At 41.7% G+C, this 23,328-nt stretch overlaps 1 protein-coding gene and 1 non-coding gene across 6 annotated transcripts in view; both read right to left on the reverse strand.

The window, feature by feature from the left end:
* Positions 1–23,328, reverse strand: part of LIMA1 (LIM domain and actin binding 1) — an 85,208-nt gene that overhangs the window by 48,430 nt on the left and 13,450 nt on the right. For 4 of the 5 annotated variants that reach the window (XM_042946491.1, XM_042946490.1, XM_042946489.1 and 1 more), the window contains exon 2: positions 9,923–10,064. In XM_042946491.1, coding sequence (XP_042802425.1) covers positions 9,923–10,041 — 119 coding nt within the window. In that variant the 5' untranslated portion in view covers positions 10,042–10,064. Of the gene's footprint in view, positions 1–9,922; positions 10,065–11,050; positions 11,153–23,328 lie in introns of those variants that run through there. The other variant, XM_042946487.1, reaches the window with a different exon arrangement.
* On the reverse strand, positions 14,680–14,783 carry LOC122225700. The gene has a single exon (XR_006205313.1). It is a non-coding gene; the product is annotated as a U6 spliceosomal RNA (small nuclear RNA).

The raw sequence follows: 23,328 nt of genomic DNA on the forward strand, positions 1-23,328 counted from the left end.
ACATACACATATATAATACACACACACATATTGCAATAAATCCTTTAAAGAAAAAGAACACAGAATTATGAAATAGCCTAACAAAGGAAGCAAGTTGAGAAGGCAGTGGTGGAGGTATGTGTATGCTGTGTGTCTGAAGGAAAGCCTTCCTGAGAACAAGACCTTTAGACTGAGATCTGAAGTTTGACCAAAAGAGTTGGCCAGGCGAAACAAGGTGAGGAAAGCATTCCAGGCACAGAAAAATGGCCCACACAAAGGCCCCAAGGTGCCTCAGGTGTGTAAGTACATAAAGCTCCAGGGTTCCTGGGGCACATCGGGAGAGGGAGAGCAAGAGACGGATCAGGAAGGCAGAGGTTCTGTGCGCCATGATGAGCGTTTTGAATGTAATCCTAGGTGCAAGGAATGGTCACTGATCCAATTCATGTTTTTAAAAGAGTGCTCCAGGGGCACCTGTGTGGCTCAGTCTGTGAAGTGTCCAACTCTTGGTTTCAGCTCAGGTCATGATCTCACAGTTTGTGGGTTTGAGCCCTGCAATGGGCTGTGCCCTGACAGTGGAGCCTGCTCGGGATTCTCTCTCTCTACCCCTCCCCCTGTCTCTCTCTCTCTCTCTCTCTCTCTCTCTCTCTCTCTCTCTGAAAATAAATAACTTTTTAAAAAATTTTTAATATTTATTCAGTTTTGAGAGACAGAGAGCAAGCAGAGGTGGGGCAGAGAGAGAGAGGGAGACAGAATCCGAAGCAGGCTCCAGGCTCTGAGCTGTCAGCACAGAGCCTGCCACGGGGCTCAAACTGACGAACTGTGAGATCATGACCTGAGCCGAAGTCAGATGCTTAACCGACTGAGCCACTCAGGCGCCCCTTAAATAATCTTAAAACAAATAATAAAGGGGTTCTCTAGAGGCTGTGTGGAGAATGGACTAGGGGGGCCGACAAAGGAGGTGGCATTAATGAGAGGTGATGCTGGCTTGGCCCAGGGTGGTGACACTGGAGTGAAAGAAAAGTGAGTAGGCTTGAGATGTATTTCAGAGGTAGAATCAACAGGACTGGTAGTGAGGGAAGGGGGAAGAAGCAGTCAAGAACAAGTCCCAGGGTTTTGGCAGCTGAGTTCATGGAATTACTGTTAACTAGGATGGGGAATTCTGAAGGAGGAGCAAATCTGGTGATGGGGAAGATAAAGAGTTCAGCGTTAGCCACGTTAACTAACTAGCAATATAAATTTAGGACTTGTCTGTCCACAGGTGGTATTAAAGCCACAGAACACACCATATCACCTACAAGAGTGTGCACTGCGAGAAGAGGTCCTGGAGACTAACATTTTAGCAGTCAAAAGGGGATGAAGAGGTCATAAGACACAATGACAAGGAATAGACAGAGAGGTAGCAGACAACCAGGAAACTGGCAGAGAAGCCAAGAGAAGGAAAAATGTGGGAGGCACAAAGTGCTGAGAGGTCATGTGATACCAAGGCTACCAACACCTGGGTTTAGCAACACAGCAGCCTCCTGTAACCCTGGCAATCCTCTTCCATTATAAATATAATTAATTTACCCACACTCCTTTTATGTGCATTTGGATTATTTCCAGCTTTCCGCCATTACAAATAGTACTTTGGTGAATGTCCTTGTGCGTATATTTTCCCCCTTACTTGTACTAATACGTCTGTCTGAGAGTCCCTAGAAATGGAAATGCAAGAGAAAAGTGGATTATAGATAGAAAGGAACTTACAATTGGCCTTGGCCCTTGTTTCCACACCCCCTGGGTAATCATCTACAGTATATTACAGTGATAACACAATATATGGGAGCCAGAGCCAATCAGCAGACAGGTTTATTCTTAGTCAATTGTTCTCCAAGGCAAAGTATTTGCACTGTGGTTAGTTGAGTAAATAGGCTCAAAGGTTCCCTTCCCTTTTCTGTCTTAACAGAAATATAGACTTAAAGAAAGAAGACCAGAATAATTTTCATCTTCAGTCCTCTCCTTTTAGCACAGAGGCATCTGAAAGACACAGGTATATCTGCCGCTGGCTGTCTTGAATTTTGTTTTGAAACTCCACTCAAATATCCCTGTCTTTTATTTAGAATGAAGTACTTGCTAAATATTAGATATGCAGGGAGAAAGGTCGCATGCCACTGCTTTCTTCCAAGTCAGGGCCGTGGTACTTTTTACATTTTGCACTCTCGGTATGCTAAGAGATGCTGGGGTGCCACACTTCTAAATTCAGCGTTGGGGCAGGATTCAGGCCTCAGACTTTCCTCAAAGGCACTTAAGAGCAACTTGCGTAATTCTGACACAAAATGTGAAGGTCACTGATTTTGCAGGGGCAGGGGAGGGGGAAGGCATTTTGAAGATTCAAATTGGAGGGGAAAAAATATTTGCAGTGACATTTCTATAATTAAAATCTCATCCCTCTCCCCCTCCCAGACTGTCTTGTCGTCCACCATCCTCTTGTTCACACACAGAATTTAATCTTGCAACTGCTCATTAATGCTCAGCGGTGGGGCAGGCAGCTGATGGAGGATGCTAGAATTATCTTGGGAGTAATAGCAGTGCCTCAAACTTTTCTAAGGCCAGAACAGAGTTCCTGAGCCATGACTCTTGCTCGCATGCCCTCAAAGAGAACAAAGAGAAAATGGAAACTCCCAAGTTTCAGGCAATGTATTTTCCTCTGGAACTATTTCACCACTAAAATGTTACAGAGGAGCAAAAAAGGAAAAGAAAAAAAAAAGAGGAAGGTAGCCAGGGAGATCTGAAGGTCAATTTTTTCTTAATGAAGGAAAAACTAAATATAAACCAGGTTCCTTCTTGAGACTATGGAGAGGGTAAAGTCATAAGAAGGTGGAGGTGTTACAGGGGGGAGGGATGAGTGTGGGGGTGGGGTTCAGGGATCTGTGTGCTGGCTTTGGCTTTGCCAATGCCTGGGGTGGGAGCCTCAGTCATAATCACTGGCCATCAAGTTCCTGGTCTGTCAGAGGAATGGGGCAAAGGTTAGCCAGATTGGTGGTTTTAAAACTCTTTTCACTGCAGAATCCTACCTTCAAGTGATATCTCTTTTTTTAATGTTTCTTTCTTTTTTTTTCTTTTTTCTTTTGTTGAGAGAGAGACAGAGTGCGAGTGGGGGTGGGGGGCAGAGAGAGAGGGAGACGCAGAATCTGAAGCAGGTTCCAGGCTCTGAGCTGTCAGCACAGAGCCTGATGCAGGTCTCGAACCCACGAACCGTGAGATCATGACCTGAGCCAAAGTTGGACGCTTAACTGACTGAGCCACCCAGGTGCCCTCAAATGATATCTTATTCAGAACCTAACAAATAAAAGAAATCAAAGCAGTACGGCTGGTGTGGAAGGTCTCGCACTCAGTCCTCTCGTTCTTCCCATCTTCCCAGACCTGGCCCCTGAGGTTCCTCTGAAGAATTCAATTAAGATAGGTTGAAAACCAATGAGCCAGATTCTCTTTACTTCCAAAAATGTAAGAATCAAACAGGAGTCTTCTGGAAAGAAACCAAATTCCACCAAAAAAGTCAAATTTTAATCAAGCAAAGCATATGTTACACTGAAGTTAGTGGTGAGTAAACCAAAGCTAGCTATTCATTTTTTTTCTTAAATTTTTTTTAACGTTTATTCATTTTTGAGACAGAGAGAGACCGAGCATGAACGGGGAAAGGTCAGAGAGAGAGGGAGACACAGAATCTGAAACAGCCTCCAGGCTCTGAGCTGTCAGCACAGAGCCCGACACGGGGCTCAAACTCATGGACCGCGAGATCGTGACCTGAGCCGAAGTTGGACACCCAACCGACTGAGCCACCCAGGCGCCCCCAAAGCTAGCTATTCAAACCGACTCATCAATAGGACCTTCCTTACCTCAAGTTTAATGATGTATATAGTATAGAGGTTCAGTAAAAGAATTAAGTCGAGCTATAAAGTACTCATGAGACCTAAGGTCTATGCTAGAAAAATCACTCTTAAATTTTTTTAATGTTTTCTTTCTTTCTGTAAAAAAAATTTATTCTTGAGAGAGACAGAGCATGAGGGAGGGAGGAAGGGGCAGAGTGAGAGAGGAACACAGAATCCAAAGCAGGCTCCAGGCTCTGAGCTGTCAGTACAGGGCCTGACATGGGGCTCGAACTCACAAGCCGTGAGATCATGTCCTGAGCCGAAGTCGGACGCTCAACCAATTGAGCCACCCAGGCGCCCCAAAAAAGTTACTCTTATATACAAATAAATGTAAAACATGTTAGCAGTTAGAAAGTAAAGCCCAGCTAATTCTACAAACGTGAGCCAGATTAAGCTTCCAAATGCCACTTTTATATTAATCTCTGATCAGAAACCTCCTCAGGTTTCCTACAGTCTCTTAACTAGGCTTGTACAGGATTTGTTCATTCCAAACCCCATAATAGGGAGTGTTTCAAAATAAGAGAAAATCAGGTCACCAGGTGTTGGAAGTAGAGATGAGTATATGCTTTGTGGAACACAGTCCTGCAATCTGCTTTGGAAACCTATAGTGAGTGAACCCTAAAAGCCTTGAGCAAGATCAGCAACATTGATTCAGGGTCTCCATTGAGCACGAAACCTGGAGAAGAGATTCAGGCTGATTCTCTGGTTTATCTGTCCCAAGTGCACATCACACCCTGTACTACTGTGCCTTAGACCTCCTGTGGCTCTCTGCAATGTCACCACCATCCTCTCAGCCTACCAAATAAAATCTATTCATCCTTCAAAACTAGTTTAACACATGGGCATCGGGGTGGCTCAGTCGGTGAAGTGTCCAGCTCTTGAATTTGGATCAAGTCACGATCTCATGGTTCGTGAGATCAAGCCCCACTTCGGGCTCCCACACTGAGCCTGCTTTGGGATCCTCTCTCTCCACCCCACCCCCTCCCTGGCTCACACTCGCTTTTGCTCTCTCTCTCTCTCTCAAAATAAATAAATAAACTAAAAAAAAAAAAAAAAGAATCTAGCATGAAGCTTGGCACATCGATTCTGTTAATGAGTTCAGGATTTAGTTTTGCATAATTGCCATTTGCCCTTATAACCTTCATGGAGAAAAGACAGTCACCCTGCTATGCTAGGAGAAGGTAACCTCTAAGATGACTTTTTGTTTTCTCTCTGTAAGATTAAGAAGGCCCCTAAGATGAACTGCTTTTCCCAACCTCCTAACTCTCATCAGTTCTAAAAGACCCAGTTCCTCTATCTTGAGAACCGGCTGGGCGAGGCCATGACAGAATAAAGGGCTGGGAAAGGAACTGAAGAAGGGGTGAGAGTTTCACTGAAGTGACCAACTGAGGTAGGCAGGGAAGGAAGTGAAGCCAAGAAGGAGACTGACATCCACGGCCTGGGCGTCCTGCTTTGGCCTGAGAGCAGTGTCAGTGGGAAAAAGAGAGCGGAAGAGTATTAGCACAGGAGGCTCCACTCAGAGAGGTATTCCAAATGCACATTCCAGAGATGGATTCTGCATGAGATAAGGTTGGGATTGGATGCAGGGCCAGGGGAGACAATGTGTTGGTTGAAGAAGTAGGGAAGGTCAAGAAATTATGAGTTCAGAGTACGAGACAGGTCATTTATGTGGACAAGTGATTCTTCACTGGGGGGCACTATGGGCCCTGGGGGACATCTGGAAACATGTGAGGGAATCTTCCTAAGGTTTCCCTTCCACCTCATTTTTCTTTTTTGGATGTCACAATGTCGCGGGGGTACTACTAGCATTTGGAGGAAGGATGAACATCCTGCAGAAGGAAGGTCTGCCTCATCGAAAATGCCCATAGCACCGTTGCTGAGAAACACTGAGGAGAGAATGAAGCTGGAAGCTACTGTCCCCAGCAAAGGCGGGGAGCTTGGCCAGGTGGCTGGCATACCACTGCAAGAAAGGGGAATAGAGAAAGAGTACAGTACAGTTAGATGTGAGCCTCAAAGCACAGGTTTAGAACTTCAGAACAAGGAATGAAAAACAATCGATGGGAACCAGTGGTGGAGATTTAGGACGGCAGCAACTCTGACTCCCAGCCCCAGCATGTGCAGAAGCAGCAGGCGGCCACTGCTCAGAGACAGAAGGCAAGTGGAGGGAAAGCCAAGTTCAGCTGAAGAGAGGTGGGGCTAGGGAGGGTGAAAAGGGTAAGAATGTGGAGAAGTTTCTCTGCAGAAGAGGGAGTTTCCAACTCCCATTAATCACATCTCAACACTGTCTCAGTTCTTTCCCTTCCTCTCCATTCCTGCTGCCCCTCACCCTCAATAGCTTTCACTGGGTTCTCAAGAGAGCCTCACAACTTGTTTCCATGCTATCAATCTCTCACCTTTCCAGTCTACCTTTTTACACTGTTGCCAGAAGCATCTTTCTAAAATACGAGTCTGATCATGTCATTCTCTCTACACAAAAACCTTCAATTGTTTCCCTTGTTTATCTAACTAAATCCTGAACTCAGTATGGCATTCAAGGCCATCTATCATCCGGCTCAAACTAAACTGTACTAGTCCCTTCTCCCTTTTGTATCTCTCCATGCCAGACTGCTTGCTTTCCCATTCCCTTTATTTATGGTTAGTTTCCACAATCCTTTGTTTGAACTTATCATAAGCCTGATAGAATATCTTTCACTACCAGTGCTCCCTAAACCTCCCTGAAAGTAAAATTCACCTGGGATACTTGTTGAAAACACAAATTCCTGGGCTCCATCCCAGACACATCGAATCAGACTCTTTAGGGGAGGAGCCAGGGAAGCCATATAGGATAGTTTTAAAACATGTCCAAAAATATTTTTGACATTCCTGGGGCGCCTGGTGGCCCAGCTGGTTAAGCGTTTGACTTTGGTTCAGGTCATGATTTCACGGTTCATGAGTTCAAGCCCTGCATCGGACTGTCTGCTGTTAGCACAGAGCCTGCTTCAGCTCCTCTGTCTCCCTCTCTCTCTGCCCCTCTCCCCCTCCTCTCGCTCAAAAATAGACATTAAAAACAAAAATTGACATTCCTCCCATCGAAAAGTAGAGTCAAGTTCTCGTCCCTCTGAACGTGGGCCAACTTGAAGAGAATGCGGCAAAAGTGATTCTGTGTAACTTCGGAGGCCAGGTCATAAAAGGCCACACAACTCCTGATCCTGTCTCCCTTCTTCCTTTGTTCCCTCCCTCTGTCTCTGGATGCTTGCCCTTGGCACCCAGCCAACTAAGCCACGCAGCCACATGGAAACGCCATGTGTAGGTATTCTGACCAGGGCCCCAGCTGAGATCCCAGATGACTGCCAGCAGCAATGACCTGACTTGCGAGTGAGTGAGTCTTTAGAAGACTATGGACCCCATCTTTGAGCCACCTTGGCTGATGCTAATGGAAGCATCAAATTGGAGATTCACAAGCAAAATAAATGTTAGTATTTCAAGCCACTAAATTTTGGAGATTTTTTTTTTTTTTTCTAATGAGCAATAGATAACCGGAGCACCATATTATTAATAAGTACCCCAGGTGATTCTTAAGATGAAGGAAGTTCAGGGACTTCAGCTACCATATAAACATACTAATTTATACCATCAGTTTCCTTGAGGTCAGGGATTAAGTCTTACTACCTTCCCAGGGGCACCTGGGTGGCTCAGTCAGTTAAGCATCTGATGTCAGCTCAGGTCATGATCTCACGGTTCGTGGGTTTGAGCCCCACATCAGGCTTGCTGCTGTCAGCCTGTCAGCATGGAGCCCATTTCGGATCCTCTGTCTCCCTCTCTCTGCCCCTCCACTGCTTGCACTCTCCTCACCCACTCCCCAAAAAAATAAATGTTAAAAAATTTTTTTTAAATGACATTTATTTATTTTTGAGAGTTAGAGAGACAGAGTGTGAGCAGGAGAGAGGCAGAGAGAGAGAGAGACACACACACACACAGAACCTGAAGCAGGCTCCAGGCTCTGAGCTGTCAGCACAGAGCCCAACGCAGGGCTTGAACTCATGGACTGTGAGATCATGACCTGAGCTGAAGTCAGACGCTTAACTGACTGAGCCACCCAGACGCTTCAAAAAAATATTAAAAATAAGTCTTACTACCTTTCAGGATCTCTGTCCCTTTTTTCTAAAATATCTTTATTGATTTTCTTTTTCTTTTTTTTTTTTTTTTTTTGGTAAGAATAATACATGTTTGCCATAAAATTACAACAATACAAAATGCATAATGTGGAAGATAAACGGCCTATGCAGTCTCCCCCCACCTTCATTCCACCTTGAGCGGTAAACAAAGTCAACAATTTGGAAGGGCAGTGTTTTCCACAGAGCAAGTGCTTGATGGATTTGTTCCTGAAGAAAAGGTGGCACGGTAGATTTAAAAATGTCTTATTGTTATTTAGCTATATCCTAGATACAGCTCCCAGAATGTCTTTCTTCAAACCTTGACCATGTTTTATCTCTTAAATGTATCGAGCTTCCTATTAATTAACAAACTCTACTAGTAAGGTAAACCTACCAGCTGTCCTAAGCTCCTCCCCAGTATGGCGTCTCCCTTTGAGTGAAGTCAATGTGTGCATCCCTGGTATATTACATATACCATTCTTTCAACATCTGTTGAGTGCCTACTACATTCCAGTCACCATGCTATATACTAGGCATATAAAATAAGTGGGAAAGGGGCCCTCATATCAAAGAACTCATGGTCCAGAGTAGGGGGTCAGCAAACTTTTTCTTAAGGGACCAGGTAGTAAATATTTTAGACTTTGAGGCCATCTGGTCTCTGCTGCAACTCTGCAGCTATAGCACGAAAGCAGCCATAGACAATGCACAAATGGAAATGGCCATGTTCCCATAAATCTTTATTTACTAAAACAGGCAGCTAGTGGGCCGTAGGTTGCCTACACAGTTTTCACTGTTCAACAAAACTTTGTGCATTGATGAAATGTTTCTGTGATTTCCAAAATGGTAGCCACTTGCTACATGTAACTCTTGGATGCTTGAAATGTGGCTAGTGCAGCTGATGAACTGAATTTTAAGTATTATTTAATTTTAATTAATTTACATTTATTTTTTTTAATTTTTTTTTTAACGTTTCATTTATTTTTGAGACAAGGAGAGACAGAGCATGAACAGGGGAGGGTCAGAGAGAGGGAGACACAGAATCTGAAATAGGCTCCAGGCTCTGAGCTGTCAGCACAGAGCCCGACACGGGGCTCGAACTCACGGACCACAAGATCATGACCTGAGCCAAAGTCGGTCGCTTAACCGACTGAGCCACCCAGGCGCCCCAATTAATTTACATTTAAATAGGCACATACGTAGTGGCTACTACACTGGACAATGCGGGTATAGAGTGTACTAACGCTCCCTTCAACGAAATCAATGCTTGCCTCACAACGCACCTCAACCAAAAAGCCTTCCTGATTAGCTTCTGCCCATGATGGTCACTCTTTCTCTCCTATTGTTTCTAGTCCTTAGTTCCATTCATTTTGGACTTGCTGACATTTTGCTTAATAATTATGTGTTTTATAGTTATCTTCTGTGTGTAAATTTTTCTCTCCCTAAACAAAAATTCAAGGATAGAGAATGTGTTTCCTGATTATTATCATCCTCCTCCATAGTGTCTTGTATGGTGCTTAAAATTCAGAAGGTGTTCAATAAAGCCATTTTTTTTAGACTTTTTTTTTTAAAGTTTACTTATTCTGAGAGAGACAGAGAACGAGCAGAGAAGGGGCAGAGAGAGAGAGAGAAAGAGAGAGAGAGAAAGAGAGAGAGAGAGAGAGAGAGAGAGAGAATCCCAAGCAGGCTGCACCATGCCAGCAGTGGAGCCCGACATGGGGCTCAAAGTCATGAACCATGAGATCATGACTTGACCGAAACCAAGAGCTGGACACTTAATGGACTGAGCCACCCAAGTGCCCCTCAATAAAGCCATTTTACACCATGTACTTCCTTTACTGATTTCCCTGACAGGTGGTAATGTTTGCTCAAGACAGATGGTCCTCTTGGACAAGGATCAGCACTTACTTGGAGAATATTTCTACAATAGCCGATGACTTGTTCTTGTTGACAAGAGAAAGTTCTTTGGCCGTTACCCTCAATGATACTGAAGTCCATTGCCGTCTATTAAATGGAGTTGATTCCATTTTGTCTACAGATACGGAAATACCTATGCAATAAAGAAAGTCAGAGTATTAGACACAGAAGAGGATTCTCTAGCAGCCAAGGGCTCGCAGTGGTGTGGCAGAAGAGAGAACAGAGAGCTCTACCTAGGCCAGCAGACCACACCACTGCCTCTACCAGTTCTCTCTCAAAAACTGTAACCTTGGTCAAATGATTCAATATCTGGGTTGTAGTTTCCTGTAAAATGAGAAGGTTAGACCAGATGATCTCTAAGGTCCCTTCCAGTTCCATCATTTTAAGACTGACCTCACTGTGCAAACATCAATTGGCCTCCCTCTGAACTTAAATCTGTTCCAAAGTCACATTTGGAGTGAAATGTTCCACTCTTCTGAGTTACATCCCAAGGGAAGTACACTTGGCATCTGTGTAGATTCAGGTCCAAATTAGGTTCTACCTACGTCCAAGTTTCTTTTGGCTGCCCTTTCTCCCCAAACTGTGCATCACTGGCCACTTGGTTTGGAGAGAGAGCTGGGGACACAGCATGGTATAAGATAAAGAGTGAGGGCTTTAAGTTGAGATAATCTTCAGCTAAATCATAACTTTTGTCACCTTGAACAACCTATATAATTTAATATATATAGTTTTACTTTCTTCTGCTGAAAAATGAGAATAATACTTACCATTGTTGGTGTTTGATATGGATTTAAGGAGAGGATATATTTAAAATATTAAGTAGGTTATAATGTATTAAGAGCAATTTAAGTATACATATCGGAATTGACTATTGTTATATACTTATTATTTTTACATTTTAACAATCTTGACAACATGGAGAAATATAATGAACTTTAAATTCAGGCGACAAAACCTCTATTCTGTAATTCTTTTCTAACATTGCTTCAAGTCAAAGAATACATAAAGCTATGCCCCTGAAATCACCTAGTCCCTGCCCATTAATCTGGATTGTTTCGGTTTTGCCCCAGAAATTGCCAAAGGTGTTTTTGCCCTAGTAGTTAGCAAAGGAGTTCCAACCTTTGTCCAGAAAAGGTAAGATTAGAAATGAGTCCTAGTTTCCTTATTTGAAGAGTGAAAACTATAGATAAAGTACTACTTGCAGGTCTCTTGACAACTGCAGAGCATAACTGATCAGACAGAATGCAGAGTTCATCATGTACTGTTTCTAGCAACCTTGACAACAACAGAACCCAGTGGGCTTAACCAAGCAACCTGGGCTGCCATTTTACACTGAAAGTTCTGTTATGCAAAACAAGTGATAAGCAACCTTAAAGAGCACACTACTTTTCCACACGCGGTCGTTCTTCCGACTAAAGTCTTGGGTGAAAACAATGAGAGTTTTGTGGTTTTTACTTGTTTGTTTTAATCCCCATGTTGAAAGGTAACATAGAACCCCCTCCTGATAAGGAGCTCTGGTATTAGACACAGATGCATTTAAGTGGGAGTTTTGGCCCCATCCCTAAAACTTAGATTTCTCATCCATAGCAATAGTACTTCCTTCATAATATCCTTATGAGGAACAAATAAGGTAAAGAAAAGACCCTGACACAGAGTAAGTAAGTAATACATGTTGGTTTTTCAAGAATCTCTCTCTTCCTGGATAAAATAATCTTAATTCTACACATGTTCTTTGAAGTAAACGTCAGTGTATCAAATAATATGTATTTACTTGTTTATCTGCTTCCCAGTCTGAATCTGACAGACCCGTCGAACATGGTCAGCCCTTACTCTCATAAGAAAAAGATACAGAAGCAAAACAATTCTGCTAAACTCAGTTACACAACATCACAGTAATGACCCTTTGAGTCAAGGTTAGGAAATACTGAATCACACTTTAAGACACTGTTTGGTACAATTATGCTTTCAATGTAGGTGTGGGTATAAAAGTCGTCAGTGCTTCTATAGCAATCAATTCTGGATCAAAGAAAAAAATACAGAAGATATGTTCTCAAATTTCTTTGTAAAAAGGAAAAATCATTCATTATTTGAGGGACTGAGTATGGTTAAAAAAAAAGGGGGGGGGTTATTTAATTCCCAAGTCTAATTCCATGGTTTTGATTAACATTGGCCAGAAATCCAGGAAAACTCAGAATATCTATCTTGGTATAAGGCTGTGATAAGCACACTTTTTGCTGAAGGAATGAGGTGGCTCACACCATCACCACGCTTCTCTTTACAGAAGCATACTATCATTTCTTAGTAATGTGATTAGCAGCACCCTATGAAACAGATAAAGGCGAGAATGAGTACACGCTTTTGATAGATGTTGGTATCAGGTTACCAAGTAACTAGCTACTTTCTGTAAGGTATAGGGAGAGGGCCTGCCCTGGCTGGGGCTTGCTGACACGTATACAATAATTATAGCACGAAGCAGAATATGGTTAGAGGCAATGTGTGGTCTAGGAGTAGGGAATTTGATTTTCTGGCTTGATGGGAGGGAAGGGAAGAGACATCAGATTGACTTGGGACTTACAGAGGGGCAGAACTTCATCAACTGAGGCCAGGAGGAGGAAAGTGCATCTCAGGTAGGGAGAACAGCATTATACTGTTAGGGAGCTGAAATAGCATAGAATACTTTAATAGATTTGACTGTAGGTACAAAAGTAGTGGAAGATAAGGTAGGGAAAGAATGGGCCCAGAACGGGAAAATCCTTGCAAACCATGTTAAGGAGTTTGAGCCATATTCCAATACTGGAAAGAACTAGCCTGTGAGTGAGCAGAGATAAGGTCTAGTCTTAATGTGCCACTCCCAAAAGAATGATTTCCCTGAGCCCAACATCTATATCTGTAAGATAAGAGTTCTATAGTGAATTGCCCACAGTCTTTATGGTGGAACCTGGGAAGTTTCTGAAAAAGCAAGTAACATAATGGGAACCATGTTTTAAAAGCTGATTCTGCAGCAGTGTATAACGTGATAATTGGGGGGCAAAGACTGGAGTCTAATTTACTTGTCAAAAAGATACTAAAACTGTCTAAATGAGAGGTAATCAAGGTTTACATTAGCATAGGTGGGAATGGAAAGGTGGGAAGAGAATTTACAGTTCTTAGAATAAAATGGATTTAGAGTTAGAGAAGGAATCAAAATTGGAATCATCAAACTTGAATGATTAGAAGATTGTTGATGCCATTAAGAGAGACAGTAAACATAGGAAGAAGTGGGAGAATTATGAGTTTGTTTTACATATGTTGAAATATACATGCCTGCAAGAAAAATCCTAGTGATTTTAGGAAGCTAAAAATTCCAGGCTGAGGTTAAAAGTCACACTCCTGGAAAGAAATGAACGTTTTGTTTATTTATTTTTCACATGTGTATTTTTATTTATTTTTGAGAGAGAGAGAGCAAGTGCATGAGCAGGGGAGGGGCAGAGGGTGAGGGAGAACAAGAATCCCAAGAACCCCAATGAGGGGTTCAATCTCATGAACCATGAGATCATGACCTGAGCTGAGATCCAGAGTTGGACACTCAGCCGAGTGAACCACCCAGGTGCCCCAGAAGTGAACATTTTAAAACATCTACTTATATGAAGTACATATTTCACTTAATTCTCAGAACCGCTCTACAAGATTGGTTTTACTATCTCATATTTATGTTGAAAAACCGAAATTCAGAGATATTAAATAACTGTACAATCATCTTTTAGTCATAAGTAGCAGAGCTGGGATTCAAATCCATATTCTCTCTGATTTCCAAAGTCAATTTTCTTTCCACTACAAGTAATGAATAATGATTAAAACCATCACTTTTGGCCATGGTAGAAAATTGGGTAGCAAAAGTTTTGAATCACTTAGCTGCAAACCCATACAAATTATCTTTCAGCAAGAGTGTAGTGGCAATTATCTTCCCAGAATGGCCAGCATCAGAGATAAATCATCTGTTCTTTCAGTGAAACTTAGAATTAACTAGGGCCTTCTTGAAATACTCTCCACTGTGAACATCTTGACTTTCATGGGCTTGAATTAAAGGTGTGATATCTCTCCCTCCTTACCAACTCTCTCTCAGATGGGAACCCCATTCTCAGACTTTAGGACAACTTCCTAATCCTAGAAATCCTATTAAGAGTGAGAGGGCATGTACCAATGCCTGGAAAGACCCATCTAGAAGGAGGTATTCAGTTTGGGCTGCAATGCTTTTTTTTAAGTTTATTAATTTTGAGAGAGAGAGAGAGAGAGAGAGAATGTGCATGAAGGAGAGGCAGAGAGAGAGGGAGAGACAGAATCCCAAGCAGGCTCTACTCTGATAGTGTAGAGCCTGACGTGGGGCTCGAACTCATAAACCGTGAGATCATGACCTGAGCCAAAACCAAGAGTTGGACACCTAACTGACTGAAGCACCCCTGGCTACCATACCTTTGACTATTTTTTTTTTCCAAAGGCCCATTTGACTCTAAGATCTAATCCACTGCACTGCTACGTGCAAATAATAAAAGGCACTATCACTTATTGGACACTTACTAACTCATTTAAGCCTTACAACAACCCTGGAGACAGACTAGTGTTATTTCCATTAAAAACAAAAGCAAAAACAAAAACAAAAACGAAAACAAAACCTGGTTCATTGAGGTTGAGTAATGTGCCAAAGGTCATGTAGGTAATATATGGCCCAAGCAGAAGGCGTGTTCAGACTCTAAAACCCAGCCTCTTAGGTCAAATGCATTCTACTACCACTTTAACTGTGTGTCACCCTTGAGCAAGGGCCATGCTAATCTTCTCTGGATCGTTCCAGTCTTAGTATACATGCTACCGACACCACTTCAACTGTGAGGGAAGAATGGCTGGATTGGTTGTCAACTGTGTTCGAGAGTTAAAGGAAATGGATATAACAGAAATAACTCTAAGATTTTCTAGCCTCAGACATTGGAAGGACGGTGGTATCACAAATAATAATGGGACACCTAGAAAGGGAAACTGTTTGCTAAGAAGGAAGAAGTCTTCAGTTTTAGATGCATAGGGAAGATTTTAACATCAAAAGGGAAGCTTAGAAATCAAGTAACCAAATCCCCCTTTATACAATAAGGGAATTGAGCCACATGAAGGTCCAATAATTTTCCCCAGCTCCACAACTAGTTAAGTATGAAAGCCAGAGTTCTAATTCCCAGCTCAAAGTTCTTTTATCACACCAGGTAGCTTGAGGTAAGAGGGCTAAATGTCCTATGGGGAGCTATAGCTTGTTGATAAAAATCTCTTGAACAAAGGTTCTTTAAAGTTTAAGGGTTGGGCAATGACTCACTGGGAAATTTGGCCCCAGGTATCTGCTTCCTCAAGCTATTGCTGAGGGTGAGACCTGTGGCTGCTCCAGGAGTCCTACTGTAATAAATGCATTTCCAGACTTAACCTAACTAAGCAAACTGTCTTGCAGAATCCAGGATGGGACAAAAGCAAATCAACTGTCATTAATATTATTCCTGTTCTTATAAATCTAATCTCCTAATCTCATCATATCTTTCTCCCCCCACTCTTTGTTTGTTTTGCTTTTTGTTACTTGTGCAAGAGGCATAGTTGCCTGAACACAGCACCCCCCCCCCCCCCCCCACACACACACACAGATTAGAAAGAACAAAGTACAAACTCATTCATTAAAAGAAAATGTTGGAGCACCTGGGTGGCTCAGTTGGTTAACTGTCTGACTCTGATCTTGGCTCAGGTCATGATCTCATGGTTTGTGGGTTCAAGCCCCACGTCAGGCTCTGCACTGACAGCCTGACTGGGATTCTCTTTCCCACTCTCTCTGTCCCCCCCCATGCTGTCTCTCTCAAAATAAATAAATAAACTTTAAAAAGTAAAAAGAATGTTATTTTTAGAAATAGACTGTAGGGGCGCCTGGGTGGCTCAGTCGGTTGAGCGTCTGACTTCGGCTTAGGTCATGATCTCAAAGTTCGTGGGTTCGAGCCCCGTGTCAGGCTCTGTGCTGACAGCTCAGAGCCTGGAGCCTGCTTCGGATTCTATGTCTCCTTCTCTCTCTGCCCCTCACCCACTCACACTCTGTCTCTCTCTCTCTCAAAAATAAACATTAAAAGAAAATTAAAAAAAAAATAGACTGTAAAGTTTTAAACTTTGTTTCTTGTTTCTTTTTTATCAACAACTCTTTCTGATTTTAATGTCAAAAGGTAAAAGGGAGCAACCATTGCAGTTTTTTATTTCTTTTTAATTTTTTTTAAAGATTTACTTTATTTTTTTTGAGAGAGAGGGAGAGAGACAGTGCATGAGCAGGGGAGAGGCAGAGAGAGAGGGAGACACAGAATACAAAGCAGGATCCAGGCTCAGAGCTATCAGCACAGAGCCTGACGCAGGGCTCAAACCCACGAGCTATGAGATCATGACCTAAACTGAAATCAGAGCTTAACTGACTGAGCCACCCAGGTGCCCCCTGTTTGTTTACTTTTTTGTAATCTTTACACCCAATATAGGATTCAAACTCATGACCTCAAGATCAAGAGTTGCATGTTCTAGCAAAAGAGCCAGCCAGGCACCATAGGAGCAACTGATTAAAAGAAAAAAAAAAAACAAACAACCTAAAAAAAACTTCAAGGTGCAAAGGGAAATTTTAAATAAAAGCAATGTGAAAATGTTCCCATATAATGTTTTTTCAGAATATAAACTACATTTATTTCTAAGTGTACATATTTTTTTACCAAAACAGTGACTAAATTCACATACTTAAAAAAAGCTTTTGAAAGTTAAGTTTTTTTTAAAAACTTATTTTTTTTTTTTTTTTTAAATTTTTTTTTTTTTTAACGTTTATTTATTTTTGAGACAGAGAGAGACACAGCATGAACGGGGGAGGGGCAGAGAGAGAGGGAGACACAGAATCGGAAGCAGGCTCCAGGCTCTGAGCCATCAGCCCAGAGCCCGACGCGGGGCTCGAACTCGCGGACCGCGAGATCGTGACCTGAGCTGAAGTCGGACGCTTAACCGACTGAGCCACCCAGGCGCCCCTTAAAAACTTATTTTGAAACAATTTTAGATTTACACAAGAGTTGCAAATAAAGTACAAAAGTTCCCATGTACCTTTCATCTAGTTTTATCTTGTATTACCACAGCACAATTATCGAAATTAAGAAATCAGCATTGGTACAATACTATTAATTAAGCTATAGACTTTATTCAAATTCTACTAGTTTTTCCACTAGAGTCTTTTTTCTGTTCCAGAATCCTACACTACATTTAATGGTCATGGCTTCATTTTGTTTTGTTCTTTTTTATGTTTTATTTTATATTTGAGAGAGAGAGTGTGTGAGAGAGAGCAAGCAAGCAAGGGAGGGAGGGGCAGAGAGACAGAGACAGAATCCGAAGCAGGCTCCAGGCTCTGAGCTGTCAGTACAGAGCCTGATGCAGGGCTCGAACTCATGAGCAGTGAGACCATGACCTGAGCCGAAGTCGGACACTTAACCCCTGAGCCACCGAGGTGCCCCTAATGGTCATGGCTTCTTAAGTCTCTTCCAATGTCTATGACAGTCCCTCTGTTTTTGTCTTTTGTGACCATGACACTTTTGAAGAGTAGTGGTCAGGTATTAAATAGAATGTCCCTCAATTTGGGTTTCTTGGTGTCTCCAATAAAAAGAACCAGGGCTCCTTGAAGAAGTGGTTGATTCCAGAGCTGGGGCAGGGAAATACCAGATGAGCCTGGAATATCTCACAATCCTTAAAAAAAAAAGGAGGGGGGGGAAGGGGTAGGTCACTTTTTAAAATATGATACTTTCTCAGATTTAGAGTGAAGTTCTAGAATTTTGGGAGGAATACTACAGAGTCTGATGTGCCTTCCTCCTCAGTGCATCATATCACAAGGCTCATGATGCTGATGTCTTGTTAATGGTGATGTTAACCTTGATCATTCGGTTAGGGTAGTGCCTGCCGGGTTTCACCACTGTAAAGTTACTATGTTTCCCTTTATAATTTGTAAATATTTGGGGGAGATCCTTTAATCCTATTCCTCCTTAAACTTTTACTAATTTTAGCATTCATGCACTGATCTTGCCTTCAGCAATTATTACTGTGCTGTTCTAATGGTGATTTTTCTCTTGCCCTCATTCCTTCTGCATTTATTACTTGGGATTCTTCTGTAAGAAAGAACTGTCCTTTCTCCCTTGCTTATTTATTCAATCATTATTAATATTAGGATAGACTCATGGATATTTATTTTATTTCCTGAGTTATAATAATTCCTGTATTATTCTATTCCCTGGGTAATTTTGTTTTGTTGCTCAAATTGTTCCCAGCTTTGGTCATTTGGAGCTCTTTCAGCTTGGCTCTAGTGTCCTTTCAATATGCCACCAACTTTTTTTTTTTTTTTTTTTTTAAGCACATTCTTACTTTATAGCACTATAAGATGACCCAAACTTGTCTTGTATTTGCTGGCCCCAGGCCTGGAATCAAGTACTACAAGGAGTCATGATTCCTTTTATTGGAGAAACCAAATCTGGATACTACATGTTCTCATTGCTACTGAGATGTCACTGTTTCTGGGCTGCCTTGGGGGATAGAACCAGGAATATATATATTTATTTCTTTATCTACCTGTTTACACACACACACACACACACACACACACATACACACACACACACACACACAATCTAGCATCAAATAATCTAGTATCACAAGATTCATTCTAGCATTCCTTTTATTTATTTTAACTTCTTTCTCTGATAGGGAGAAGCCTAACTTCATAGAATTTTGACATGAAAAGAGAATCTCCAAAATTATGTCATTACCAGTTTCTACTCCCTTGATACACCATATATTTTTTCACTCCACCTAGAATGTTATCCCTTCCTCAACTATCCACCTTTCAAGACTCCAGGAAAGACCGCCTCCTCAAAGAACCCTTTCCTGAACTGCCCTGGCCCTATTCCCAATCAGCATAGGTCACTTCCTTTATCTTATTATAATTTTATAAATTCTACTTGATAGAAAGATTCTTGGGATCAGGGGACAGATCTACTTTGCCTCTTGCCCTCTTGGCATCTAGTACATTGCCTTCTAAATAGAAGGAACTTTGGGGCACCTGGGTGGCTCAATTAGGCATCTGACTTTGGCTCAGGTCATTATCGTGAGTTCAAGCCCTGCATCAGGCTCTGTGCTAACAGCTCAGAGCCTGCTTCAGATTCTGTGTCTCCCTCTCTCTCTGCCCCTCCCCCGTTCTCTCTCTCTCAAAAATAAATAAACATTAAAAAATTTAAATAGAAGGAACTTTATGCATATGTTTTGAGTGAAATTACATCAGGTTTAAATTTTATCCAAAACACTATCAGTACAAAAAAATGAATGCTTGTTATGCAGTCTTAAGGCTAGTTGTTGAGAAAGTACATATCATTTTTCAGAACTGTGACTTAGTAATTTTAGTTTATTCAAACTTTTGAGTTAAACTCAAGGAATATGAAAAAAATAGAACGATTAAATAACTTCAAATACTGTACCTAAAAGGCTCACTACTCTATTATTCAGCCACACTGTGACAGACAAGTCTACAGGCAAGTTTTACAAGTCTGTTAGAATTATCACTGCTATTCTTCTTGGAATAGTTTTAGCCAGGTCTCTGTAGAAACATGTATCCTAGACAATAAGAAATTTGTAGCAATGATCAAATTCCCAGGGGTCAACAAGGATGTAGATGTTTGTATCAAGACAGAATCACCTTAACAACATTTTGTCTCTTTTAAAAAATCACTCTTTAAGGATATTTTGATCTCTAAAAACACTAAGAGTGGGGCGCCTGGGTGGCTCAGTCGGTTAAGCGGCCGACTTCGGCTCAGGTCATGATCTCGCGGTCCGTGAGTTCAAGCCCCGCATCGGGCTCTGTGCTGACAGCTCAGAGCCTGGAGCCTGTTTCAGATTCTGTGTCTCCCTCTCTCTGACCCTCCCCTGTTCATGCTCTGTCTCTCTCTGTCTCAAAAATAAATAAACGTTAAAAAAAAAATTTAAAAACACTAAGAGAGAGAGAGAGGTGCCTCGGTGGCTCAGTCGAAGCATCCAACCCTTGATTTCGGCTGTCATGATCTTATTCATGGTCATGAGATCTAGCCCTGTGGAGGGCTCTGCGCTGACAGTGCAGAGATTGCTTGGGATTCTCTCTCTCCCTCTCTCTCTCTGCCCCTTCCTTGCTTGCTCTCACTCACTCAATAAATAAACAAACAAACAAACAAACATTTAAAAAAAACCACTAAGATGCAGAGCAAGAATAATGAAAAGGAGGTTGTGTAATTCTGAGAAGCAATTCCACTTCTGGAAACTGCTCACCAAAGAATCAGAACAACTTTCATGGGGTGCTTACAGAATTCACCCTTAGCGATTCACACTTTACCACTCCAGAAAGAAAAGAAAAGAAAGAACTGAATATGAGGGCAACTAAATTCGAGATGTCAAAAGTTAAAGCAGGAAGCCAACAGACATGGGTTCTAATCTTTAATCTACAACTAATTAGCAGTATCATCTGCTGAAAAAGTCATGTCTCAGGGCCTCAATTTCCTCTTGTGTGAAATGAAAAGGTTAAAACAGCCTAGTATTTTCCTCACTGCGGGTCACAACTAGTGAGTTGTGAAATCAGTTTTAACGGGTCAGAGCCAAGATGTCTGTGCTAAAGAAAAAGAACAGAATGAAATACAAAATGTCAGACTGCATCACACGGAGTATAAGTAGTCTTTCAAAAAGCTTTTGTTTCAGTTATTTGTGTGTGGATAAACTGGGTAAGAATGTAAAATATTTCTTACTGTGGGATGTGGTTAAAAAAATTATAGTCTGACAAGTGTTGGAGAGGATATACAGAAACTGAAACCCTCACACACACTGCTGATGAGAATATAAAATGATGCAGTTGCTTTGGAAAATAGTTGGCAGCTCCTCAGAGGGTTAAACACATAATTATCATGTGACCCAGGAATTCCACTCCTGGGGGAGGTACACCCCCACCAAGAGAAATGAAAAAAAAAAAACAAACAAAACGCATGTCCACTCAAAAACTTGTACATGATTGTGTATAATAACATTATTCACAATAACCCCAAAGTGGACACATTCCAAATATTCATCAACTGATAACTGATAAACAAAATGTGGTCTATCCATATAAAGGTATGATATTTGGCCATGAAAAGGAATGAAGTACTGATATATGGTACAACATGGGTGAACCTTGAAAAAATTATGCCAAGTGAAAGAAACCAGTCACAAAGATCGTATATTGTATGATTCTATTTCATGTCTAGGATGGGCATGCCTATAGAAACACAAAGTGGAGGGGCGCCTGGGTGGCTCAGTTGGTTGAACATCTGACTTTGGCTCAGGTCATGATCTTGCAGTCTGTGGGTTCAAGCCCCGCGTCAGGCTCTGTGCTGACGGCTCACAGCCTGAAGCCTGCTTCAGATTCTGTGTCTTCTTCTCTCTTTGCCCCTCCCCAACTTGTGCTTTGTCTCTGTCTCTCAAAAATAAATAAATGTAAAAAAATTAAAAAAAAAAAGAAACACAAAGTAGATAAGTGGTTGCCTCACACATGCAGGGGGGTTGAAGGGGATTGGACTGACTGCTAAAGGGTGTGGATTTTTTTCTGGGAGGTGATAAAAACGTTGTAATATTGATTGTGGTGATGGCTGTGAATATACCAAAAACCACTGAACTGCACACTTTAAACAGGTAAATTATATGGTATATGAGTATTTCAATAAAACTTCTATTTTAAAAATTACAGTTTGGGGGCCCCTGGGTGGCTCAGTCAGTTAAACATCTGACTCTGGATTTTGGCTCAGGTCATGATCTCACAGTCTGTGAGTTCGAGCCCCGCGTCAGGCTCCGCGCAGACAGCGTGGAGCCTGCTTGTGATTCATTCTCTCTCTCTCTCTCTCTCTCTCTCTCTCTCTCTGTCCCTCCCCTGCTTGTGCAAGCTCTTTCTATCTCTCTCTCAAAATAAATAAACTTAAAAAAATTATAGTTTTAAGTCACTAGACTGGATGATAGCTGATCACTGAGGTCCCTGAGAATTCTCAGTGTGCCCTCAACACGGGGCTCACATCACCTATCCTCACGTCTTGGTTATTTGGGGGCAGAGCGGTACCATGGAAACACCAGCTGATTCCAATCCTGATTCCAGTGCTAACCAGATGCATGGCAACCACTCCGTCCTACACTTTCCTTCTGTATAAAATGAGGATGATAACCCTAAGATACAGGGTTGTTCTAAAAATAAAAGGAGATAATAAATGAAAAACAGTGCCTGGCACATTGCTTGAGGTCAGAGCCAAATCTTGTTAGTACTGTCGTATGCCTCTGTGTCTAACACATCGAATAAACATTATTCTAAAGGTTCAGTTAACAGATTACATATTTTGGCTTAGCTTAGTTTATATGTCATACTGTCTTAACAAGGCCTATGTCATAAGGCTCTGATGAAAATAATTCATAAATGTAGCATATTCTTCAGCTGTTTGACTTTTTTAGTGCAAAAATTACTCTATAATATTACATAATGGAGGTAGTAATGCTAGTTGAAAAGACATTAGTGGTGCCTTTAAAAGATCAAAATTTTTATTTTATAATTATTCGAAGAACTACCTCTTCCTAAATGTTTTGGACATGTGAGCAATTACTTTTTTGTAGCTTTTGTCCAAAAGTCAAATGAAACATGAATCACTTCTTTAGTATAAATGTAAAACTAAATTGCAAAAAGGAAAAGTCCAGATATAAATGTTGGGCCTTCATAAGGTTCTTGTGCAATTTAAAATTTTTTGATCTTGGGGCGCGTGGGTGGCTCAGTTGGTTAAGCTGCCGACTTCGGCTCAGGTCATGATCTCACGGTCTGTGAGTTCGAGCCCCGCGTGGGGCTCTGTGCTGACGGCTCAGAACCTGGAGCCTGTTTCGGATTCTGTGTCTCCCTCTCTCTGACCCTCCCCTGTTCATGCTCTGTCTCTCCCTGTCTCAAAAATAAATAAAAATGTTAAAAAAAAATTTTTTTTTTTTAAATAAAAAAAAAATAAATAAAATTTTTTGATCTTTAATTAGGTTAGTGGTTTTCAAAAAGAGCTTCAGCAGCCAAGGTGGAATCAATGAGCATCCTTTTTGTATCCCCACATCACCACCGTCTTTCACCCTCCTCCTTTCCTTCGGGGAACCTCTCACTCCACAGGTTTCAACAAGCACTCCAAACTGGAGCCGCCATTTTCTTCTTTGCCTCGCTTCTTTGTCATAGTGATTGGTCACGCGATGGGCCTGCTTGTCATAAACAATTATGTAGACACATACAATATGAGAAATCGAAGTCTCTGCCTGCTCTTGCACACCCCTTCCCCCAAGACAACGCTACTTGCCAAAGG

This window comes from Panthera leo, chromosome B4 (assembly GCF_018350215.1).
Source record: "Panthera leo isolate Ple1 chromosome B4, P.leo_Ple1_pat1.1, whole genome shotgun sequence".
Lineage (NCBI taxonomy): Eukaryota > Metazoa > Chordata > Mammalia > Carnivora > Felidae > Panthera > Panthera leo.